At 43.6% G+C, this 24,095-nt stretch overlaps 1 protein-coding gene across 1 annotated transcript in view; it reads right to left on the reverse strand.

Moving 5' to 3' along the window:
- The window catches only part of LOC126419109 (uncharacterized protein CG3556-like), a 614,423-nt gene that overhangs the window by 13,204 nt on the left and 577,124 nt on the right, over positions 1-24,095 (reverse strand). Inside the window, exons 8-9 of the mRNA XM_050086207.1 lie at positions 19,222-19,420; positions 374-665 (exon numbers count right to left, since the gene is read on the reverse strand). Of these exons, the coding sequence (XP_049942164.1) occupies positions 374-665; positions 19,222-19,420 (491 nt within the window). The remainder of the gene's footprint in view (positions 1-373; positions 666-19,221; positions 19,421-24,095) is intronic.

Consider the following 24,095-nt stretch of genomic DNA (forward strand, 5'->3'; position numbering starts at 1 on the left):
CAATTAATCCAAAAACTTAAATTTGGATGCACATTTACCACCTGTGGGACTCTAAAAATTAGTGAGTGTGGACAGAGACGGGACTTGCACATAGGAGGCGCTAGGTGGGAGTGTGAATTAGCTGGGAAACATATTGAGACAGTCAAGATATTTACGACAAACACTGTGTCCTGGTGGTGCAGTGATTAATGCAACTGCCTAGGTCCGTCATACATTTTCACTCGCCACCACTGATTCAGCATAAATCCCAGATGTAGCTTATATCATTAGTTTCTTCCCTTTCCTTTCCTTTGTCCCCCTCCAGCTTTACGTAAAAATATTTGGACTTAATGTGTGAGTCAGGCTATACAGATGACGTCAGGGAGCGGCTCACTGGTAGTGCTCATCCTGCTGGGCGGCGAGCATCATGACGTTGTAGAAGCTGGAGTTGCGCGCGGGTCGCAGGGTGAGCGAGTAGTTCTCGGAGACCTCGGTGCCCACCCACAGCGAATACGTCACCGTCACCTCGTCCGGCTGCTGGCTCGAGTTACGGCTGCCGGATGACGTCACCACCTCGTCGCTGGGTCCGGCGCTGGAGCCGCCGTCGGGACGCCCGGGGGACGTCGTCGCGGCCAGCGGCGGCGCCAGAGGGGCCGAGTTGCCGCCGAAGTCGAAGGACACCGGGCCTGTGGACGTCGGCATCAGAGGACTGTCTGCACGTACTCTCAGGAGCACAAAAACTGGATGTCAGTGATTGTAGAGTTAGATGAAGGTTTCTATACCACTACATTAAATTCTCTGTCGTATGTCAGTATTCCAGGCTACGCTATGGCCGGCCGAAGTGGCCGTGCGGTTAAAGGCGCTGCAGTCTGGAACTGCAAGACCGCTACGGTCGCAGGTTCGAATCCTGCCTCGGGCATGGATGTTTGTGATGTCCTTAGGTTAGTTAGGTTTAACTAGTTCTAAGTTCTAGGGGACTAATGACCTCAGCAGTTGAGTACGCTATGGAGACGCCTGAGGTGTAATCTACATAAATAAAAATCAGTTGCTGCATGTATGAAACATAGTCATCTGAGGACAACTTAACCGATTTGGTCGATTTTTGTTGTGTTCGTTATTGTCAGAGCAAGGTTTCAACGAAAGAAAATTTTTGGAACATCCGACGGATATATAGGTGATATATAAAGAGTAAATGTTGCTACCGACAATCTCGAAATGTTGTTGACCAATTTACTAAAATTGTCAGTGTCAATAAAATTCAATATTAGCCGTATACTTTAAGATATTACACACATCTAAAAAAGTTTTGCATCAACCCGGTTCCCAGAAGTCCTGGAGATAAACTTTGACTGTGGAATTTGTATCACAGACACAAGCCCTATGGCTATCTAGAGATGTCACTAAACCCTCCAAAAGATGCATGAGCAGAGCAGACGGAGGGGGTCCGACAGCTGGTCAGTTCCAGTCATTCCGCCAGGAACGAAGTCCACGGCTCGTGTTGCCTCTAGTTCAACCATGCCTAGACGGTCAATACCGCGGTTCGATCGCGTCCGCATTGTTACTTCGTGCCAGGAAGGGCTCTCAACAATGGAAGTGTCCAGGTGTGTCGGAGTGAAACAAAGCGATGTTGTACGGACATGGAGGAGGTACAGAGAGAGACAGGAACTTCGATCACACGCCTCGCTCAGGCCGCCAAAGGGCTAGTACTGCAGTGGATGACCGCTGCCTACGGATTATGGCTCGGAAGAACCCTGACAGTAACGTCACCATGTTAAATAATGCTTTTCGTGCAGCCACAGGACGTCGTGGTACAACTCAAAGTGTGCGCAATAGGCTGCATGATGTGCAACTTCACTCCCGACCTCCATGGCGAGGTCCACCTTTGGAACCACGACACCATGCAGCGCAGTACAGATGGGCCCAACAACATTCCGAATGGACCGCTCAGGACTGGCATCACATTCTCTTCACCGATGGGTGTCGCATATGCATTCAATCAGAAAATCGTCGGAGACATATTTGTAGGCAAACCGGTCAGGCTCAACGCCTTAGACACACTGTCCAGCGAGTGCAACAGGATGGAGGTTCCCTGCTGTTTTCGGGTGGCATTATGTGGGGCCGACGTACGCCGCTGGTGGTCATGGAAGGTGCCGTAACGGCTGTACGATACGTGAATACCATTCTCCGACAAATAGTGCAACCATATCGGCAGCATATTGGGGAGGCATTTCGTCTTCATGGACGACAATTTGCGCCTCCATCGTGCACATCTTGTGAATGACTTCCTTCAGGATAACGACATCGCTGACTAGAGTGGCCAGCATGAACCGTTTCGAACATGCCTGGGATAGACTGAAAAGGGCTGTTTGCGAACGACGTGAGCCAAAAACCACTCTGAGGGATCTACACCGAATCGCCGTTGAGGAGTGGGACAATCTGGACCAACAGTGCCTTGATGAACTTGTGAATAGTATGCCACGACGAATACAGGCATGCATCAATGCAAGAGGAGGTGCTATTGGGTATTAGAGGTACCGGTGTGTGCAGCAATCTGGACCACCACCTCTGAAGGTCTCGTTGTATGGCGGTGCAACATGCAATGTGTGGTTTTCACGAGCAATAAAAAGGCGGAAATGATGTTTATGTTGATCTCATTCCAATTTTCTGTACGGGTTCTGGAACTCTCGGAAACAAGGTGAAGCAAAACTTTTTTTGATGTGTGTATTTTATTTTATTCTGAAAGCAAGCAATTTAGGCATTTCATTATGCCATTCTCAGGCCCCATACACTTCTATCCAAATAGCCATAAATCACTGGGTATTGTGAATTTCAATCGTTATACAATTCCTTAGACGATACCGTAACGAATGTTCGGACGGACGTAAGCTACTCTACTGAACATTCACACAGAAACTGACGTAGAGAGGGGTGGGAGGAGGGGAGAGGTGTTATCCACAGAGAGAGATTTGGGGGGGGGGCGGAAGGAGGAGGAGATGTATGGAGCTACTGATCATTCAGACAGAAATGGATATAGTAGTAGTAGTAGTAGTAGTAGGAGGAGGAGGAGGAGGAGATGGACAGAGAGAGAGGGGGGGGTGAAGGTGTTTATACACAGAGAATGGGGGTAGAAGGTGATGCATAGAGCTACTGGCCATTCAGAGAAAAATTGACATAGGAGGAAGAAGAGGAGATGGACAGGGAAAGAGGGGAGAAGGAGGTTATGCATAGAGAGAGAGAGGGAGAGGGGGGGGGGGGGAGAGAGAGAGAGAGAGAGAGAGAGAAATGGACAGAGAGAGGGTGGGGTAAGGAGTTTAGGATGTATATTCGATTCCTATACATATTTAGCACTTGCGAAGCACTGACAGGTTCATTAGTAGTATTATAAAATTACGATGAAAAGAGCTCTGACAATTATTCATACCAATTCGTTGAAGATACTCGTTGAAATTCATGTTGAAAACTTTTAGCTGTCTCATTTTGCATAGTGGTACTGGTTTAGGTCATAGACAATTTTCAAGCTTAGCCTAAACGAGGAAATACCAGACGTTAGAGATTGTACAATTTGACAATTTAGAGTAAGTTTATAAACATCATACTTACAGGCATAATTAGCAGGAATATTACACCGTGACGCAAACGATTACAAGTTGCTGTTGCAGGTCAACCATAGTCAACAAAATTGTCAGCAATATGATGATTATACAAAGCAGTTGTCACCAGAAGGCTTGTTCACTTCGAAAATCAATAATAAATTAACTGACCGAAATAGGTTAAGCAGTACGCGATAAACACGCAAAGAATGTCATGTTAAAGATAAAAACAATACGGCTTATGCTAACAAGTGAAGCTCTAACCTAACAAAATGGCTCTGAGCACTATGGGACTCAACTGCTGAGGTCATTAGTCCCTTAGAACTTAGAACTAGTTAAACCTAACTAACCTAAGGACATCACAAACATCCATGCCCGAGGCAGGATTCGAACCTGCGACCGTAGCGGTCTTGCGGTTCCAGACTGCAGCGCCTTTAACCGCACGGCCACTTCGGCCGGCTCTAACCTAACAACCAAAGTCATACAATGCAGTATTTGATTGAAAGTAATCAACTTACGTGTGTGAAATAGATCGTAATATTTAGTGCAGAAACAAAGAATGTCAAACTGACCAAAATATTTAGTAATAAACTCTTTCATTTTCTTTACATTGTCCTTTGCTTGCAATGGATCATTAAAATTTTACTTTAAAGAAATTGTTCCTCCCCCCCTCCCCTCCTCTCTCTCTTCGTTGATGATTCTGTTTAATATTTGAATATTTTTCTAAGCATTCAGTTCAACTGAATGTACTGCACAGTCATAAGTTTATTAATAAACTTTTCATCACTTTGACTTATTTTGTTTGTTCACTCGTCTGCAATGTCCGGTCTCTCTTGATTCACTCTTTAAGTTTAACAGGTCACCCATCATCCTAATTGTTAAATGTCGGTCTGATTTCACAAGAGCACGCGTTCGACGTTCTCATCGATTTTTGACGTTGAAGGTCTCCCTGAGGGAGGTTCATCTTCAATGTGTTCTCGACCTTTCGAATATGATTTGTAACAACGAAAAGCTTGTGCTCTTGATAAGGAATGTTCCCCACAGCCTGTTTTAACTTTTCAAAGGTCACACTCACGGATTCCTCACGTTTAACACAAAACTGGATTGCTTAACGGTGCTCTAAATTTGGCTGTTCCATTCTCGTAACACAAAACAAAGACACAACATCACTGACGCCGTTCTCAGAAATCACGTGATGGCTGTACGGAGCTGAAATTTCGGGCTGAGCATCTGGAAGGGAAGAACACAGAAGTGGAATAACACAGCATTGCCAGATCACTCGAAGTGCTAAAAGTCTCATTACTTTGCTCACACACCTCGTATGCCCTATGAACGTTTTCTATTTCAGATAGTCAGGATGTATCGGAAACGCGTCGACAGTGGTCCTGTAACACCGAAAATGCAGATAAAATACCTTCAGCACCATCCAAAATTTTTCGCCGTTTAATATCCGTTGGTAACTTGTGCTGCACGTCTAATTCTGAACCTGTAGGCTTTCTTATAGAAACTATATTTAATGTGTAATGGGTGTAACAGTGTATTTATTTGTGAATGTATATAATTGATCGTAATTATACTGTAAATATTGTAAATTGCTGGAGACGACTCGTGGTTCTCAACCAGCCGCAGCATCAGTAGCAGCTCATCATTGTCACCGGCTACATTCTTCGTCGTCTGCATGGCTACAACATCGTGAGAATGTTAAGTAATATTATACAGGAATTACACAGTGCCATTTCTTTCACAAACCTTAATACGTTTCTTCGATAATAACCTGCAATAGTCAAAACTTATAAGGCAGATGCGTTGTCATTGCCCTCAGACGCTGCTACCAAGAAGGGCCCCTTTCCTTTCCATACAATCACCGAGTGTCGGAAAAATGTGAAAATTAATCAACTACTTACTACCAGCTTTGTTTGTTTGGTAATGACCGGTTTCAGACTAAATTTTGCTGCCTCAGAAACTGTTAATTATTGTATTCCATAACAGAGGCTTTACCCATTTCAGATTTTTAGCACTATCTTCAGTCACTTGAAGCAACGTAAAATTTCGCTGGAAAAACTTATAACTAAAGATATATAAAAAATTAAGACTGCATAATTTCATTATTCTGTACTAAACTTAGCGATTAACTTCTTCTGGCTTGGTCCGTATTTTCTTGTTGTTATGTTAAAAGTAAAATCAGTTGCTCTTTGCTTAAAGTAAATTCAATTTAGTCTTTCAATAATCAAAAGAAATTTGCTTACTTTTTTCTAAATTTTGCATTACGTTAAGCTGAGGTCACTGGTAGTCATGTTTTCGTAATGTTTCATTTACAGACAGTCATTTATTTAACCAGTAACTTCATTTAACTTTGATTTCAAAAGTTAGCATTTCTGATTAAGTAAATACAAAAGCAGTGCTTTCTGATTCGTTTATTTTCTCATAAACTAATGCGTTGTGGAAAAGCGTAGCCTTTTATTGTTACGCCAGTAAGTATTTGCTTAGTTTTGTTTGCCATTACCTTCCTTATGATTCTAGAGATTCATTATCCTAGTGGGCTGGCGATTGTTTAATATCCCTTTTTTGAAAATCAGTATTATTTTATATTAAATATTACGTGGTACGCTAATCCCCACTGCGTGGTTCGTGAGCGATCGCACTGAATTTCCACGTATTTCCAAATTATCATCAGTATTTAGATTAAGTTAACAACAGATTTATCCTTCTGAAGGGTCTATTGTGTACTATCCTCCCACTAGCTGGTATTATCTTCCTTCGCCAACGATAGCGTTACTCACTGTAAAATTTCATTAGGCATACGCGATCACGGTTAGTTATATCGCAGTCCACTAGGCCGATTAGAAAGGGGGGACGTTACAGTACGTTTTGTTATAATAAACTGTAAAGTAATAACAGATCGTAGTTGAGCCACAAATAGCACATGTTCCTGGTGATGTAGTGGATAGATATGCCGAGTTTAGACGTGTGATATATCTGATTTGCCGGTCCGCGTCATGTCGCTTCTAATATTTGCTTTTTATCTTCACGTTTCTAAAAAATTTTGGGGCCGTATTATAAACTTAATAATCGTATGTACTGCAATATTCGTTGTTATGTACATATAAGAGCGCTCTCTACCAGGTGAGTTTAGTCATTGTCAATAATTTACAAATAAAGCATGAAACACGCAGATGCCAGTAACTATCCAAAACACGGTGATCATCTGGTGGAACAAACAAGATAAATTTGAGAAGAACTGAAAGGTAACTTAGTCTCGGCCATCTACGAAGCATAATTACAATTTAGTTATTTTTGTAGCCTTCTTTTCCTAACAAGAAAATCTTTAATTAAAGTACATTTGCAGATGAATTGTATTCCGGTACCGGTAGGGGGATGTTCCGTTGTTGTTGTGTTTACTTTCGAGTGCAAAGGAAGACCGTAATTCTTTTCGCAGTCGATTGTATTTTTTGCACAAATTAGAACGTATTTCACAAAGTCCACGAAACTTTTTTATTCCTAGCGTTTCATCCAGAACTGCGCTGGACGTCTTCCGAAACGTTTACCAGCAGCAAATTCATCCGGCCGTGAAAGCCTTAATTCTATCAAACTTCACAATACAAGAAAACTTTTATCATTGGGGCTGTTTTTAAGTGCTTTTTGTAATACATCTTTAAATAACGAGCATGAAGTTTGCAAGCTCTTATTTTCAGAGAAAGAAAAGGTAGCAGTAGTTTCCAAAATTGCATAAACGTTCCAATTTAATAAGATATGAGTTGTCGCTTTAATTCGCGTGCAAGGATGGCTAGCACAGTGACAAAGATACGCCGTATTTGCAATGTTTTATCGACTTCAGAAGAAAGTTATGGTATTACTACATTTATTATTCTGATGTATAAAGCACGTATAATTTTGTACACGTAACTAGACTACGTTACGTATAGGTCTAGAAATAAATAAACATAACAATTAAAAAGAAGTCAATAAACATGTCAAAGCGAATAAGATGAGGCAAGGTATGACTTCCTCACTGGCATGCAACTTATACATACGTTTACACTTTTTAATTCTAGTGAGGCACAAGCAATAATGGTGCATTTGCAGACAGCATTTCTGAAATGAACATAAACTGCTCAGCTACACATTACTGTAATGCTTAGAAATAATTAAATTTAGAAAACGGCAACCACTCACGGCAGCAAGTATACCAGATGTGGGCTTCGTTGCACGAGAGGTTCACCGCGCTCAGACTCAGTACAACACAAAGGACGACGGACATCACTAACAGTCGAACTTGACGTGGACACGTCATACTGGCATTAGAGAGAGATATCACCGTGTTGAATCTAACGTCTCCCTAAGTGCCTCCCCAAAGGGATTGGCCGACAGATGTACTTGTCAGGAGGAGGGCAGAAGGGCTGGAGATGGTCGAGTTTGGCTAATAACACACGGCGCGTGCGGTCAATAGTTCTTTGTGTCCACTGTGAAAGCATGCGGCCGACTAACGGAAATGTTAAAACCACAGTCACATTCGAAAAGGTACGAAGCAGCACAGCTATGTTACAGTTATGTATAACACACTTAAGGTCTCGTCGAGATGAAAAACATATGCCTATGCTTAACATCATAGTACAGCTGGTTTAGGACCTACAGAGCTATAAAAATATATACGAGGTGAACATTAATAAAGCCGACGAACTGCAGGAACGGATTTCTGACTGGAAATCGAGGAAAAAGGTTCCATGAACATGTTTCTGGATATGGACGGCGTGCGTTCAGCTACAACAAAAAAATGGTTCAAATGGCTCTGAGCACTGTAGGACTTAACTTCTGAGGTCATCAGTCCCCTAGAACTTAGATCTACTTAAACCTAACTAACCTAAGGACATTACACACATCCATGCCCGAGGCAGGATTCGAACCTGCGATGTAGCGGTCGCGCGGTTCCAGACTGTAGCGTCTAGAACCGCTCGGCCATCTCGGCCGGCTCACAGTACGGAGCTGCATCGCATCCGTTCACTCGTCGCATCATAGGCTGCCGCACTTTTTCGCACTTTCCGGTATCTCTCTGAACAGCGTCCCTGACATCGTGAAGACACTGTTGAAGGGTCTGCATATCAGAAACTGCTTCAGCATAAACGACGCTTTTCAGATGCGACCAGAGATAAAAATTCAAGGAGTTTAAGTGTGGTGATCTAGCAGGCCATGCTACGGGGTCTCTGCGTCCTACCCAATGTCCGGGTGAGATGCTGAGGTGTTGGCTAACCATAATGCAGAAGTGGGATGGTGCTCCGTCATCTAGAAACCACAAAACCTGTCGTATTTCCAAATTCACATTCTCAAGCAGCTCAGCGAGAATTCCGCTTTAAGTCCAGATACGTCCTCCATCGGGGAGTTGTGGAATAATAACCGGTCCAAATATGTGATGGCCAGGAATCCCTGCCCACACTTTAATGCTGAGCCGATGCTGATGAGACGTCTCAAGCATTCCCCGAGGATTGTCTATAGCCCCACAGATGACGATTCTTTAGAATGATGATGTCAGTTCTGGTACAGGTTGCTTCGACAAAGAGACACAAATACGATAACTGTAATGGGCTATTTCAATAATCATCGACAAAATCCTTCCCGTAGAGGGAAATCCGCTGCTGATAATCCTCGCATTCGCTGTAGCTGATAGGGATAGTAGCGGTTGTCATGCAGGATATACAGAATCGTACTAGCCTAGAGCTCGTAATACGGTTCGCCTTTGTTTGGAGCTTGTACTAGGATACGTCCAATATTCTGTAGAACCCGGTCCTCCAGTTTGATGTACGCACAGTCCTTCGCCTCCCTGCACGTTCGTCTGACTGAAAACACCGTTCTCACGCAAACGCCACAGAAGGGCTTGAAATATTGTGTGATTGTGGTTGTGTGTGAGGGTACCTGTTTTGGTATAGCCGTGCTGTCTCTCTACCGTTTCCATATCTGCTTGGCCGTACACAAACACCATCCCGGCTTGTTCCCGACATCAATACCGGACTATTCTGCTGCTTATAGTAGTCTACGTCGACAGCCTGCAACACTCAAAGATCACCCGAATGTTGGTCTGAGGAACTTTCATTCGTCAGTGACATCCACCGCCACAACGATGCATTTCCGGAAACAAGTTCATATGGCTTTTTTTCTCCATTTCCAGTGAGGAATTCGTTCCTGCAGTTTGTCGGTTTTATTAATGTTCATCCAGTGTCTTAAGGTAAATTAAGCAAATTAATATCTATATAGAGCTGATTGGTGACTGAAGAAAATCATAATGCAAAGCAGAACTCCGATCTCCTACTAAAAGATAGTAATCAATACGTTCTATTTTTGTGTTTTTAGCATTTTTGCTCATATTACATGTAATTTTAGTGAAAAATGTTGCTAATCATAATTAGAAATAAGAAAGCCGGAACAGCATGATGAAGCAGAACTACAAATGAGTCTACTGAAATGCCACCACGTAAAGTGCACTTAATCTAGTTCTAGAAAACTGGCATTTCACCGTATCAAAAAACGTGATCGCAGTTGCGGTAAGCAGACGCCACGAAAGTTCGGTGTGATTGGTTACTACAGACAGAACAGGTATAGCAATATGTACATGTTGCGACTTTGTTGGAGATGATGCTGGTGGTAATGGTGTAGGTGATGCTATAATATTTTCTTGGTTGTCATATGCCTGACTTTTGCCTAAAGTGATTGGCATTGGCAACCCCTCAGACAGTGCAGCATCACGTGGTTGCGTATGCACAAGGCGTTGCTTCCCCGGACTGCGGAGCCACAACAGGGACGACAGAACAAGCGCCACCAGAGGTCCTTCTCGCCAGAGACCTATTTCTTCCCCCGCATCACGCGTGCGGCAATGGATCGTCACGAATTTCTCCGCGTCCCGGCTATACAGGTCGGTGCACGCTAAAATGACAGCAGTTCGCTACGCCGAAGCTCTGGGCCAATTCGTACGCCGGCTTTTAACAGCCCATGAGATACCGGTCGCAAACCACCGATACGGACCCACTACTCCACAGCCATATCCAGAGACGTCCCTGTAAGCCAGTTACGCCGAACGCTCAACTTCCGTTGTTGGGAATTATCAGCGGGGCGTAGTCTTCACGTCCCCCTACGTTTATTGACTGTGTGTTCCGGGTGTATGCCTGTTAGTGTCTGAGAAGCTGTATTATTTTTTATTGAGAAGAATTGTTTTGTGTGTTACGAGGCGTGTTTTTTAAGTGAGTACCGTTTTTAAATTAAAAAAAGATGTGCTAAGATGTCTCAATAATTTTATTTTTACATGAAAGCCTGTACCTTAATCTACGCACTGACGCCATTACAGTCTGTTTCTTCCTTGTTTACGTTGTGTACTGAGTGTTTAAGATGCCTCTGATAATGGTGAGTCCCGTCGACTGTGAAGTAAAGGCTGTTATAAGATTTCTTAGTGCTAAGGCCTAAAAGTGATCGATATTCATCGTGAGATCTGTGCAGTTTACGGAGAAAACATTATGAGTGATGGAATGGTAAAAAAGTGGGTGAGAGCATTTAAAGGTGGCTCACAGATGTGCATGATGAACAACGGAGTGGGCGTCCTTCGGTCGTTAATGAAAGTTTGGTGCAGGGAGTGGACAATAAGATGAGAGAAAACAGACGCTTTACGATTTCCTCCATGCGGGATGACTTTCCTAATGTTTCTCGTAGTGTTTTGTATGGCATAGTGACCGAGCACTTGAATTACCGAAAATTGTGCGCACGTTGGGTACCGAAAATGTTGACGGATGTGCACAAAACCAAACGTTTAGACAGTGCATTGACTTTCCTTAAGCGATACCACAACGACGGTGATGATTTCTTAAGCCAAATTGTTACGGGCGATGAAACATGGATAGCCTACGTCACACCAGAATCAAAGCAACAGTCCATGGAAGTTGAGCAAGGGCATCGTTTTGCTGCAAGACAATGCTCGTCCACATGTGGCGAATCAGACCAAAGATCTCATCACATCTTTTCGATGGGAAGCTCTAGATCATCCTCCGCACAGCCCCGATCTTGCGCGCAATGACTGCCATCTGTTCCTGCACTTGAAGAGACGCCTGGGCAGTCAGCGTCTTCAAGACGATGTCAAAACAGTAGTGGTGCAGTGGTTAACAAGTCAGGCGGCAGACTTCTATGAGGAGGGTATTCAAAAACTGGTACAACATTATGACAGGTGCCTCAATATTGACGAAAATTACGTAGAAAAGTAGATTAACGAACAGGCTTTCATGTAAAAATAAAATTATTGAGATATCTTAACACGTCTTTTTTTAATTTCAAAACGGTACTTACTTAAAAAACACGCCTCGTATTAAATCTCTCTAATGTGGTCGTAATGAACTCCTGATTTTGTTTACCTTTGCTCATGATTGCTTATCAAGTATCTCCCCGCGAGGGTTATAGCAGTGTGGTGGTGGTGGTGATATTTAAAATGTCTGTTCGTACCTAACAATTGCACCCATTCCCAATAACACACACCACATAAAATATGGGATTTACCCTCCATCAGCAGGTGATTGTGTTTTAACTTTAAACCATTTTAAGTAACCTGACTGTGTGTAAATTTTTAAAGTGCACAATATGATTTCAGTACTGCACAGATTTGACGACAAATGTTAGTCACAGAGAATTTATTAATAAAACGAGATGCGTGATAAAAAAAAACCTAGAATTTTGACACGCATAACACCACTGTAAAGTGAAAGAATTTGAAATGTCGATGCGACATATAATTTGAATGTCACTAAGAAACAATAGTCTCGATTGTACTGTATGAAAATGTCTTATCAAAGCTATGGATTCAAAGATACTACAGAAGCTCCTGGAATCCTCCTGTTGGTCTGTAACATGATCCGCAGGTTATCTTGTGGGGCAAGACTAGCTGTATTTATCGTTGTTCTTCGAAATCTCAAGAGACCCTTAAGGCGCGTCCAAAGCTCTGTCTGCGTAAATGTCTGCCCTCATCACATCTGCACAAACAGATCATTGCATGTGAACAAGTGATTTGCGCAGGTACGAGATGTGCGCGGACCTGGGTTAGAGGATTGAGCGAAACTGCGTAATTCTGTGGATTCAAACCGCATCTGCACAGTCAGATTAGTGCGCGTGGACAAGAGACCGCCGCAAATATGGCGCTAAAACCTGTTTGAGTCAGCTTCAGTCAGCTGTTTCTCGCCTGTGTGTGCTCGGTGAATTTTAAAATGGGAGATACGAATCTGTTTTCTAGATAGTTCATTGCCTAATTTATCGAAATGTATAGTAGTGATACATGTTAGTCGGAAATTAAATGCAGAGAATACAGCGGTAGGGAAAAGAAAGAAGCTGCTTATAATTATTTAACAGAGAAATTACGAGCGGTTGACCCTACGGCAAACAGGGAAAAGGTACATAATAAACAAAGTCGTTGGGGACTATTCACCGCAAAGAGTAACAAAATTTATTCGATCTGCTGCTTTCACTCATTACTGTCCTATGCTATAATGTGAGTTGTTGCAGCGTATCAAAAAAACGAACGCTCTATTTGTATTAAAGAACAGTGAAATCAGAATATTGAGTTAATCTGATAATGGAAGATCTTGGCACAGGGTCTTCAGGGACATACCGGTAGTTATTATTACACTACTTTTTCTTTCTTATATAATATGTGGTTTATAGCAAGAGTGGTTTATAGGTGAATTGTAGAAGCCACTACTACAATACTATAAGTAAATTTTTTTCAGATATACTATGAATCCCTTTCTAGAGTTCAGAATGGGATTTTATATTCTGATGCAAAAGTTTCTGGTAGGCTCAGGCAGGAAACATCAAATCTCGACTTAGAAACGAACTTCAGCTCACTGGCCATGTGTATAACTTCTAAGAATGTGTGTGTCTCAGACACTTCTAAAACTGTAAAAATATGACCTGTACCTCTCAGAATTGAGGTACAGTACTTTACTTACCTCCATGAAATCATCCTTCAGGAGAGTACCAATAGCTCACGTGTTCAACACTTGTTTCGAAATTGCAGTAGCAAATTCAAGAGTCTTGTAGCTCTTGTTGCCAGGAATCTTAACATCACCGTCAGCCGCTCATGTGGCGAAATTTTTCTCTTCATACATGGTTTTTTCCGTTTTATACTAGGAGTTACGAGCGTCGAAAGATAATTATACGTGTCTAAAGCCGCGCTCAAACAATTACGCCAGTCGTCAAGTTTGCTCTGCAACTCATGAAGTAAGTTTACGTGCGAAAATTACATTTGCTTAAGCAGTCACTATGTACACCGTTTTGATATCTCTTCCTGTTTCTGGCATGTTGTTCGCTTTTTGTGTTTTGCAACTCAAGTTGCAAACACAGACCGTAACAGAATTTCCGCCATTTGCGAATAAATGAAGTAAACTTTGAGGTTATCATACGAGACTGTAGTCGCTTGCCACTGAAATTTCTTCTGCGTCGACAGATTGCGGGGAGGCAATAGTTATGGGGCTTATCGCTGACACAACCGGTTTACGGTTATTATTCTTTTTTCCCACGCCAGTTTAACCTGTATGTCAAAACCACTCAGAATAACCAGTTTCTGAAATAACCGATTTTCGGTTTTTTTGTTGCTATGTATGTAATACATGTAGAGATCGAACAAAGATGAAAAAATTTTGACTCACAGAGGTTCAAAATTCATAGAATCAAAATATTAAATTATACAGGGTGTTACAAAAAGGTACGGCCAAACTTTCAGGAAACATTCCTCACACACAAAGAAAGAAAATATGTTATGTGGACATGTGTACGGAAACGCTTACTTTCCATGTTAGAGCTCATTTTATTACTTCTCTTCAAATCACATTAATCATGGACTGGAATCACACAGCAACGGAACGTACCAGCGTGACTTCAAACACTTTGTTACAGGAAATGTTCAAAATGTCCTCCGCTAGCGAGGACCCTCCGTCGCATGGAATCCCTGATGCGCTGATGCAGCCCTGGAGAATGGCGTATTGTATCACAGCCGTCCACAATACGAGCACGAAGAGTCTCTATATTTGGTACTGGGGTTGCGTAGACAATAGCTTTCAAATGCCCCCATAAATGAAAGTCAAGAGGGTTGAGGTCAGGAGAGCGTGGAGAGCTTGGAATCGGTCCGCCTCTACCAATCCATCGGTCCCCGAATCTGTTGTTGAGAAGCGTACGAACACTTCGACTGAAATGTGCAGGAGCTCCATCGTGCATGAACCGCATGTTGTGTCGTACTTGTAAAGGTACATGTTCTAGCAGCACACGTAGAGTATCCCGTATGAAATCATGATAACGTGCTCCATTGAGCGTAGGTGGAAGAACATGGGGCCCAATCAAGAAATCACCAACAATGGCTGCCCAAACGTTCACAGAAAATCCGTGTTGATGACGTGATTGCCCAATTGCGTGCGGATTCTCGTCAGCCTACACATGTTGATTGTGAAAATTTACAATTTGATCACGTTGGAATGAAGTCTCATCCGTAAAGAGAACATTTGCACTGAAATGAGGATTGACACATTGTTGGATGAACCATTCGCAGACGTGTACCTGTGGAGGCCAATCAGCTGCTGATAGTGCCTGCACACGCTGTACATGGTACAGAAACAACTGGTTCTCCCGTAGCACTCTCCATACAGTCACGTGGTCAACGTTACCTTGTACAGCAGCAACTTCTCTGACGCTGACATTAGGGTTATCGTCAATTGCACGAAGAATTGTTTCGTCCATTGCAGGTGTCCTCGTCGTTCTAGGTCTTCCCCAGTCGCGAGTCATAGGCTGGAATGTTCCGTGCTCCCTAAGACGCCGATCAATTGCTTCGAACGTCTTCCTGTCGGGGCACCTTCGTTCTGGAAATCTGTCTCGATACAAACTTAGCGCGCCACGGCTATTGCCCCGTGCTAATCCATACATCAAATGGGCATCTGCCAACTCCGCATTTGTAAACATTGCACTGACTGCAAAACCACGTTCGTGATGAACACTAAGCTGTTGATGCTACGTGCTGATGTGCTTGATGCTAGTCCTGTGGAGCAATGAGTCGCATGTCAACACAAGCACCGAAGTCAAAATTACCTTCCCTCAATTGGGCCAACTGGCGGTGAATCGAGGAAGTACAGTACATACTGACGAAACTAAAATGAGCTCTAACATGGACATTAAGCGTTTCCGGAAACATGTCCACATAACATCTTTTCTTTATTTGTGGGTGAGGAATGTTTCCTGAAAGTTTGGCCGTACCTTTTTGTAACACCCTGTATAGGCAATGAAAGAAAACTTACTTCATGCACCGTTCGCTGCTTTTCTCGAAAACTGGTACGTGGTTAAATAGTACAGAAATCACCAGTATTCTTCTGTTGATTCTAATTCTTTGAAACTCTGTTAAATAATCTATCACTATTTGGGCACTACGAGTAGCCTCTACCAAAGAGTGAAATCTGAGCCTGAAGAACTGTATTTTTCATGTTAATTTGTCCGTTTTCAAGGGCTAAAGGCAGATAAAGGCATATTATGTAGACACATGCAGCAGATCAGCAACTTCCTATTTTTACTGCATACAATTACTGAGTTAGCGTGAAGTTTTTGATTTATTACTATAACCATAATTGCTTTCCTCTTTTATTAATTCATAGAAATGGCAGACAAATATTTAATCTCTAAAAGCAAATCAATCATCGTACTCCATCGCTGTGTCACTTCGAAAAAATATTTAAATGTGTATTTAAAAAACCGTATAGACAGCCGGAAGCCAAGTCTTGAACACACGCCAGGCCTTGCAAAGCCACGACACACGGCGACAGGGACTTTACTGTCCCAGAAATGCTGTGCCAGTTCTTAGGCAAGCATCTGTTGCTCGTTTCTATCGGCATTGTTATTAAAATAGCACTGATCGGTTTTCCCATTTCACATAATAACGCAATATTTCCAAACCAACGCCAATTGTATGAATAAAAATTACTTCTTTATTTAAGAAAGGTTTATTAAAAAAGAATAGTTTTGGCACTGTTAATACGAGTAAGGCTGTCCGCCCCCGGTAACTGAATTGTCAGCGCGATAGAATGTCAATCCTAGGGGGCCCGGGTTCGATTCCCGGCTGGGTCGGAGATTTTCTCTGGTCAGGGACTGGGTGTTGTCCTAATCATCATCATTTCATCCCCCATCGACACGCAAGTCGCCAAAGTGGCGTCAAATCGAAAGACTTGCACCCGGTGGACGGTCTATCCGATGGGAGGCCGTAGTTACACGACATTTATTTAATATGGCTATTTGATAATTTTCGTCTATCCATAATTGAAACGGGCGACTTGGGACGTCGACTAGTATAATATATGTTAAAAATGACGAAATTCCTCCAGTCGTATTAAGGTGTTGGTTTCATTGGCAACTAGTTTCGATGTTGTTACAACAAATGGTTCCAATGGCTCTGAGCACTATGGGACTTAACTTCTGAGGTCATCAGTCCCCTAGAGCATAGAACTACTTAAACCTAACTAACCTAAGGAGATCACACACATCCATCCCGGAGGCAGGATTCGAACCGGCGACCGTAGCGGTCGCGCGGTTGCAGACTGTAGCGCCTATAACCACTCATCCAATCCGGACGACATACACGTATGGTTGCTGTCAACAAGTATGGGCCAGAAGATGATGATGTAACAACATCGAAACTAGCTGCCATTAAAACAAACACCTTAATACGGCTGGAGAAATTTCATCATTTCTTAGCATAATTGATAATTTGGTTTTTTTACTTCGTTATTGTAAAAAAATAAAATGAAAAGACCTGTTATAACCGAGACCATTCAAATACAGAAAAATACTACGTATTCAGAACTGAAATACCGGTATCGGTTTTATCGGTCGGTTTTTTCCACCCCTAGCGAACAGCAAGTTGGAAGTTGTAAATTTTTAGACAACACAGTTGTGTGGAGGTAGCAGCGATTGGTTTACTTATAATCAATCAATCAAAATGACTGTCACAAACGCGATATTTATTTTGTCGCGAACCGGTTTCAACCAGCGATGGGGACATCTTCAGGGCAATTTACACCATTTGGTCGCTCGCTGGAGTTGTCACCCTGCCTGAGGTATGACTTTTGAGGTTATTTTATTGAGGTTCTAATAATTGTACCATAACGGCCTGTAACGGCCTTGCCTAAAATCAAAATACCTGTTTGCACACCTTACACCATTTGGCATAAATACATATTCTCTACAAGCGTCCCTAAATTGACTCACTAATTGCTCCAAATTAGGCTTACAATACCACAATTCTTCCAACACTAAAACAGCTACAGAATAATTAATCTTGTTGCCATAAAAGGTAATAGCAAGTTCAAAAATGGTTCAAATGGCTCTGAGCACTATGGGATTCAACTGCTGAGGTCATTAGTCCCCTAGAACTTAGAACTAGTTAAACCTAACTAACCTAAGAACATCACAAACATCCATGCCCGAGGCAGGATTCGAACCTGCGACCGTAGCGGTCTTGCGGTTCCAGACTGCAGCGCCTTTAACCGCACGGCCACTTCGGCCGGCGTAATAGCAAGTTCATCAGACCTCTGTTGACTATCAGGAACAAGGAAGGCGAGGCGTAGGTCGTCCAGATAATTGCGAATATGGTCCCAGTTGGCATAAAAAAACTCCAACGCAGACATTAGCTGTAAACAAATACTTTTATTCAGAACGTTACATTACCTTTCCTCTTACAAAATGCCATATACACTATTTCTTGCAATAAATGTGACATATTTAACTTCACTCTGAACATTATCATTATTTTCGGGTTCATCACCGGCAGTCTGTAGGCCAATATAAAAAGGATTTGTCCCTTGAAACAACCTATTTTTAACTTTACACTCCTTTTCAAGAGCAGTCCAAGATTTAACTTTCGTCATATCTGCACTTTGTTCTGGCTTAGAATACGTTACAAACTTAAACCTATTCCTTCTACTATATTTACGCCAAGGTACACCAGATGCCTTCTGAGGGTTCAAATCAAAAGCTCCCATTTTATTGCTACATGCTATAAGTACTTTCTCCAGTGCACCCTGGTCTTCAAAAATCTTCTTGTTAGCTTTATCATCAAGAGTTAGCCTTTCAATCCTAACATAACCCTATGCACATATGTTACAATTTTATTAATAATTACAGAGCCACATTTGTTACCTAAAAATTTAAATTCATCGGTAATATTGTAATCCTGCAATGTTCCAAAATTCTTGGCTTTCTCATCATGCTTCTCAATAACGGCCATTTTACCATACTCAGAGCGTACACTGTCTGAGTGCACAGGCAGGGTGACAACTCCAGCGAGCGATCAAATGGTGTAGATTGCCTTGAAGATGACCCCATCGCGGGTTGAAACCGGTTGGCGACAAAATAAATAACGCGATTGTGACTATCATTTTGATTGATTGGAACTCGTGTCGTGTGAATATACCACCTTTGCAGAGATCTATTGCGTGACAGATATTTGCGCAGATAAATGAGCAGACAGATCGGTACGTGTCGACGGGCCTTTACGGGAGTGAATGTATGTGCAGTGGCGTCTTGCACACCAGTGGCGGCCGGCTTGCCGTGTAGCAGGTGTGAAGTGGCGGGGTGTAGTTGCGGAGTAGGGTGGCTGCAGTGTTTTTACCTGGGGGCAGGCGGTGCGGCGCGCAGCCCACGTCGCGCAGCGAGGCCAGTCCCCGGGGGCTGAGGGCGAGCAGCGCGTCCGCCGTGGAGGCGACGCTGCCGCCGAACGAGCCGTCGGCCGCCTGCTCGGACACCAGCGCCGCCACCGCGCTCGTCCGGTTCCACGAGGCGCCCGCCTCCGCGTCCGCCGCGTCCAGCGCCTGTGCGCACGTGTACATGCCGATCAAAACCACCGCAACCAGTCTCGCTTTAAGTAAACATATTCAAGGTGACCTGCAATTCAACAAGACAAAGATCAGGCTAAAAGCCCTAAAACTGCGGTGTCCACACTTTTAGCTTACCTGGGTCTAAAGCTGTAAAACTACCGTAGGCTACCGTAGACTATCGTAAGTGAGGGTAGACTACGGTAGTTTACTACTACACTACTGGCCATTAAAATTGCTGCACCACGAAGATGACGCGCTACAGACGCGAAATTTAACAGACAGGAAGAAGATGCTGTGATATGCAATTCACACGTGGTTGGCGCCGGTGGTGACACCTACAACGTGCTGACATGACGAAAGCTTTCAACCGATTTCTCATACACAAACAGCAGTTGGCCGGCGTTGCCTGGTGAAACGTTGTGATGCCTCGTGTAAGGAGGAGAAATGAGTACCATCACGTTTTCGTCTGTGGTAAAGATCGAATTGTAACCTATCGCGATTGCGATTTATCGCAACGCGACATTGCAGCTCGCGTTGGTCGAGATCCAATGACTGTTAGCAGAATATGGAATCTGTGGGTTCAGGAGCGTAATACGGAACGCCATGCTGGATCCCAACGGCCTCGTATCACTAGCAGTCGAAATGACAAGCATCTTATCCGGATGTCTGTAACGCATCGTGCAGCCACGTCTCGATCCATGAGTCAACACATGGCGACGTTTGCAAGACAACAATCATCTGCACGAACAGTTCGGCCACGTTTGCAGCAGCATGGACTGTCAGATCGGAGACCGTGGCTGCGGTTACCCTTGACGCTGCATCACAGACAGGAGCGCCTGCGATGATGTACTCAATGACGAATCTGAGTGCACGAATGGCAAATGTCATTTTTTCGGATGTCTCCACGTTCTGTTTACAGCATCATGATGGTCGCATCCGTGTTTGGCGACATCGCCATGAACGCACATTGCAAGCGTGTATTCGTCATCGCTATTCTGGCGTATCACCCGGCGTGATGGTGTAGGGTGCCATTGGTTACACGTCTCGGTCACCTCTTGTTCGCATTGACGGCACTTTGAATAGAGGACGTTACATTTCAGATGTGTTACGACCCGTGGCTCTGCCCATCATTCGATCCCTGCGAAACCCTACATTTCAGCAGGATAATGCACGACCGCATGTTGCAGGTGCTGTACGGGCCTTTCTGGATACAGAAAATGTTCGACTGTTGCCCTGGCCAGCACATTCTCCAGATCTCTCACCAATTGAAAACGTCTTGTCAATGGTGGCCGAGGAACTGGCTCGTCACAATACGGCAGTCACTACTCTTGATGAACTGTGGTATCGTGTTGAAGCTACATGGGCAGCTGTACCTGTACACACCATCCAAGCTCTGTTTGACTCAATGCCCAGACGTATCAAGGCCATTATTACGGCCAGAGGTGGTTGTTCTGGGTACTGATTTCTCAGGATCTAGGTACCCAAATTGCGTGAAAATGTAATCACATGTCAGTTCTAGTATAATATATTTGTCGAATGAATACCCGTTTATCATCTGCATTTCTTCTTGGTGTAGGAATTTTAATGGCCAGTAGTGTAGTTTTAGTCAGTTAAGTGGTACCCGTATTACCTGTACGTTAGATGTGTTGAATACCTATTGGCCGTTACCTCATAACTATCGCTTTCTTTACGTATGCGATCAGTTTCTTATTACACTGAACAGCAAAAGATACTGCTACACCGGCCTGAAATCATGTAGGACCCCTGCGAGTACGCTGAAGTGCTGCAACACGACGTGGCATGGACTCGACTAATGACTGAAGCTGTGCTGGACGGAATCTAAACCATGAATCCTGCTGGGCTGTCCATAAATCCGTTAGAGTTCGAGGGGGTGGAGATCTCTTCTGAACAGCACGTTGCAAGGCATCCCAGATATATAAGTCCGCAGGCTATCCAGGCCGTTGTCACTAAAGTTAAATTCTTCTGGGTTGTCAGGGCGCATCATATTTCCTCTAAAATAATAGGCGTTTTGACCCCTTAGACATTGAAGGCAAATGGGGATGACAGTTGTTCAATCGACATGCCTTTTAGGCGGAATATTAATTATACTAATAAGAATGACGAGGAACCGCCTTCTAACTCCGTTAGGCTACCGTTTGTTTTTTTCCGAAGAAAAACGGACGCACTTAATTTTCTCCACAATGCAAGAGTCTATCAAGTGAGATGCGGCAGCAGCAAAGTGCATAGAAGCGAAACGGGAAGAACTGTTGAAGAACGCATTAAGCAACGCGAAAGGCACACACGGCTAATACAAAGTGTAAAATCTGCAGTAGTGGAACGTCATGAGACCTGTCGCTCTGACATCGATTTTAATAACGTGCGTGGGCTGGCAAAGGTAACAAAGACATATAGAGGAAAGGTCCGAGAAGAGGTTGAAATTTCCAAGAATACATGTAATTTCAATAGAGAGCACGGCTATAGGCTTCCGGCATCGTTGGTCCCCGCCATCAAGGAACTGAATATGCCGGCGCGGTACGAGAGCAACATAACAACGCGCTGCAAGACACCTAGGCTGACAGTAATATTTTGGATAAACATCCCCCCTCTTTTGCTCTGTCCCTTTCGCATCTAGGCAATGACGACGGCCAAACAATAGCAGTAGCAGGAATTTCAACCAATAACCCTTCTCGAGCGTAAATGTGGGATAGTGCCTTTCTATCCAATGACGATGAGCAGCCAATAGTATCCACAAGAGTTTAGCCAATAACGCTCCTCCTTCTGCATCAGCGCGGGAATATTAGCCTATGACGATGGCCCACCAATGATAGCCACAAGAATTTTAACCAATGCTCCCACTTCCTCAGCACTCACACGGGAAAACTCCCCTTTATAAGAGAACGCGACACTGGTCTCTGACAATGTTCTAGCAGTAGTTGGTACCGGAAGATCCTGAAGAACACCCCAGCATAGAGGAAATACGACGCTTCCTAATCATCCCTGTTACGCTCAAACGTGTTCTTGTCAGGGGAGTTGTGGCCAGAAGTATTGTTTAAAATCAGAACAGCGTTCCTGGAGCCACTCTGTAGCAATTCTGGACGTGTGGGGTGTCGCACTGTCCTGTTGGAATTGTCCGTCTGAATGCACAGTGGACGTGAATGGATGCAGGTGATCAGATAGGATTCTTACGTACGCTTCACCTGTAAGAGTTGTATCTGGACGTATCAGGGATCCCATATCACTCCAACTGCACACGGCCCACGCCATCACAGAGCCTCCACCTGCTGACATGCAGTGTCCATGGATTCATGAGGCTGTCTCCACACACGTACGCGTCCATCCGCTCTATACAATTTGAAACGAGACTCCTCCGAGCAAGCAACAAGTTTCCAGCCATCAACAGTCCAATGTCGGTGTTGACAGATGCAGGGGAGGCGTAAAGCTGTGTGTTGTGCAGAGATCAAGAGTACAGGAGTGGGCTTTCGGGTCTGAAAGCCCACATCGATGATGTTTCGTTGAATGGTTCGCACGCTGACACTTGTCGATGGCCCGGCATTTAAATCTGCAGCAATTTGCGGAAGGTTTGCACTTCTGTGGCTTTGAACGGTTCTCTACAGTCGTCGTTGGTCCCGTTCTGGCAGAATGTTTTTCCAGGAATAACGATGTCGAAGATTTGATGTTTTATCGGATTCCTGATATTCAGGGTACACTCGTGTCATACTGGAAAATCCCCCTCTGACATGCTGTGTCCCATAGCTCATGCGCCATTTATAACAACGCGTTCGAACTCACTTAAATCTTGATAACCTGCCATTGCAGCAGCAGTAACCGATCCAGCAACTGTGCCAGAAACTTGTTGTCTTCTATAGGCGTTGCCGACGGCAGCGTCGTACTTTGCCTGTTCACAGATATCTGTATTTGAATACGCATGCCTAGACCAGTTTCTTTGGCACTTCAGTGTAAGGAGGCGTAGATTACGGCTCTTTTCCTAGTAGCTTTGCTCAGTTAATGTGTTACCGGTAATACCTGTACGTTAGGTGTGTTGTATACCAATCGGGGGTTACCTCTTAACGATCGCTTTCTTTATGTGTCTGATCAGTGCCTTACTAGATTCACCTAAAATCCAGAAAAGGTGTACCATCTAGAAACTGAATGAGGATATATTAAGGGTCAGGTAACCTACTGAACATTTCTGTTCTACATAGTTTTGCTCCTGTCTGTTACTTAAAAGTAATCCGTATTTAAAAATGGTTCAAATGACTCTGAGCGCTATGGGGCTTAACTTCTGAGGTTATCAGTCCCCTAGAACTTAGAGCTACTTAAACCTAACTAACCTAAGGACATCACACACATCCATGCCCGAGGCAGGATTCGAACCTGCGACCGTAGCGGTCGTGCAGTTCCAGACTGTAGCGCCTAGAACCGCTCGGCCACCCCGGTCGGCAAACCGCATTTATAGCAAGATTGAAATTGTAAGCGTTTAATTCAGATTTTATATGAACATTGTTGATTTGTAACATGAAACAGAGGGCGATTATAATAAAAAATAAATAAAATAACACATATTTGTCATATAGTGCTAGAAAACGAAATTTCCTCAACAAAAAGGTAAAAGAACTCAAAACAAGAAATACATCAAACATCGCTTTAGTACTTCATCGAAGTTACATAA

This window comes from Schistocerca serialis, chromosome 9 (assembly GCF_023864345.2).
Source record: "Schistocerca serialis cubense isolate TAMUIC-IGC-003099 chromosome 9, iqSchSeri2.2, whole genome shotgun sequence".
Lineage (NCBI taxonomy): Eukaryota > Metazoa > Arthropoda > Insecta > Orthoptera > Acrididae > Schistocerca > Schistocerca serialis.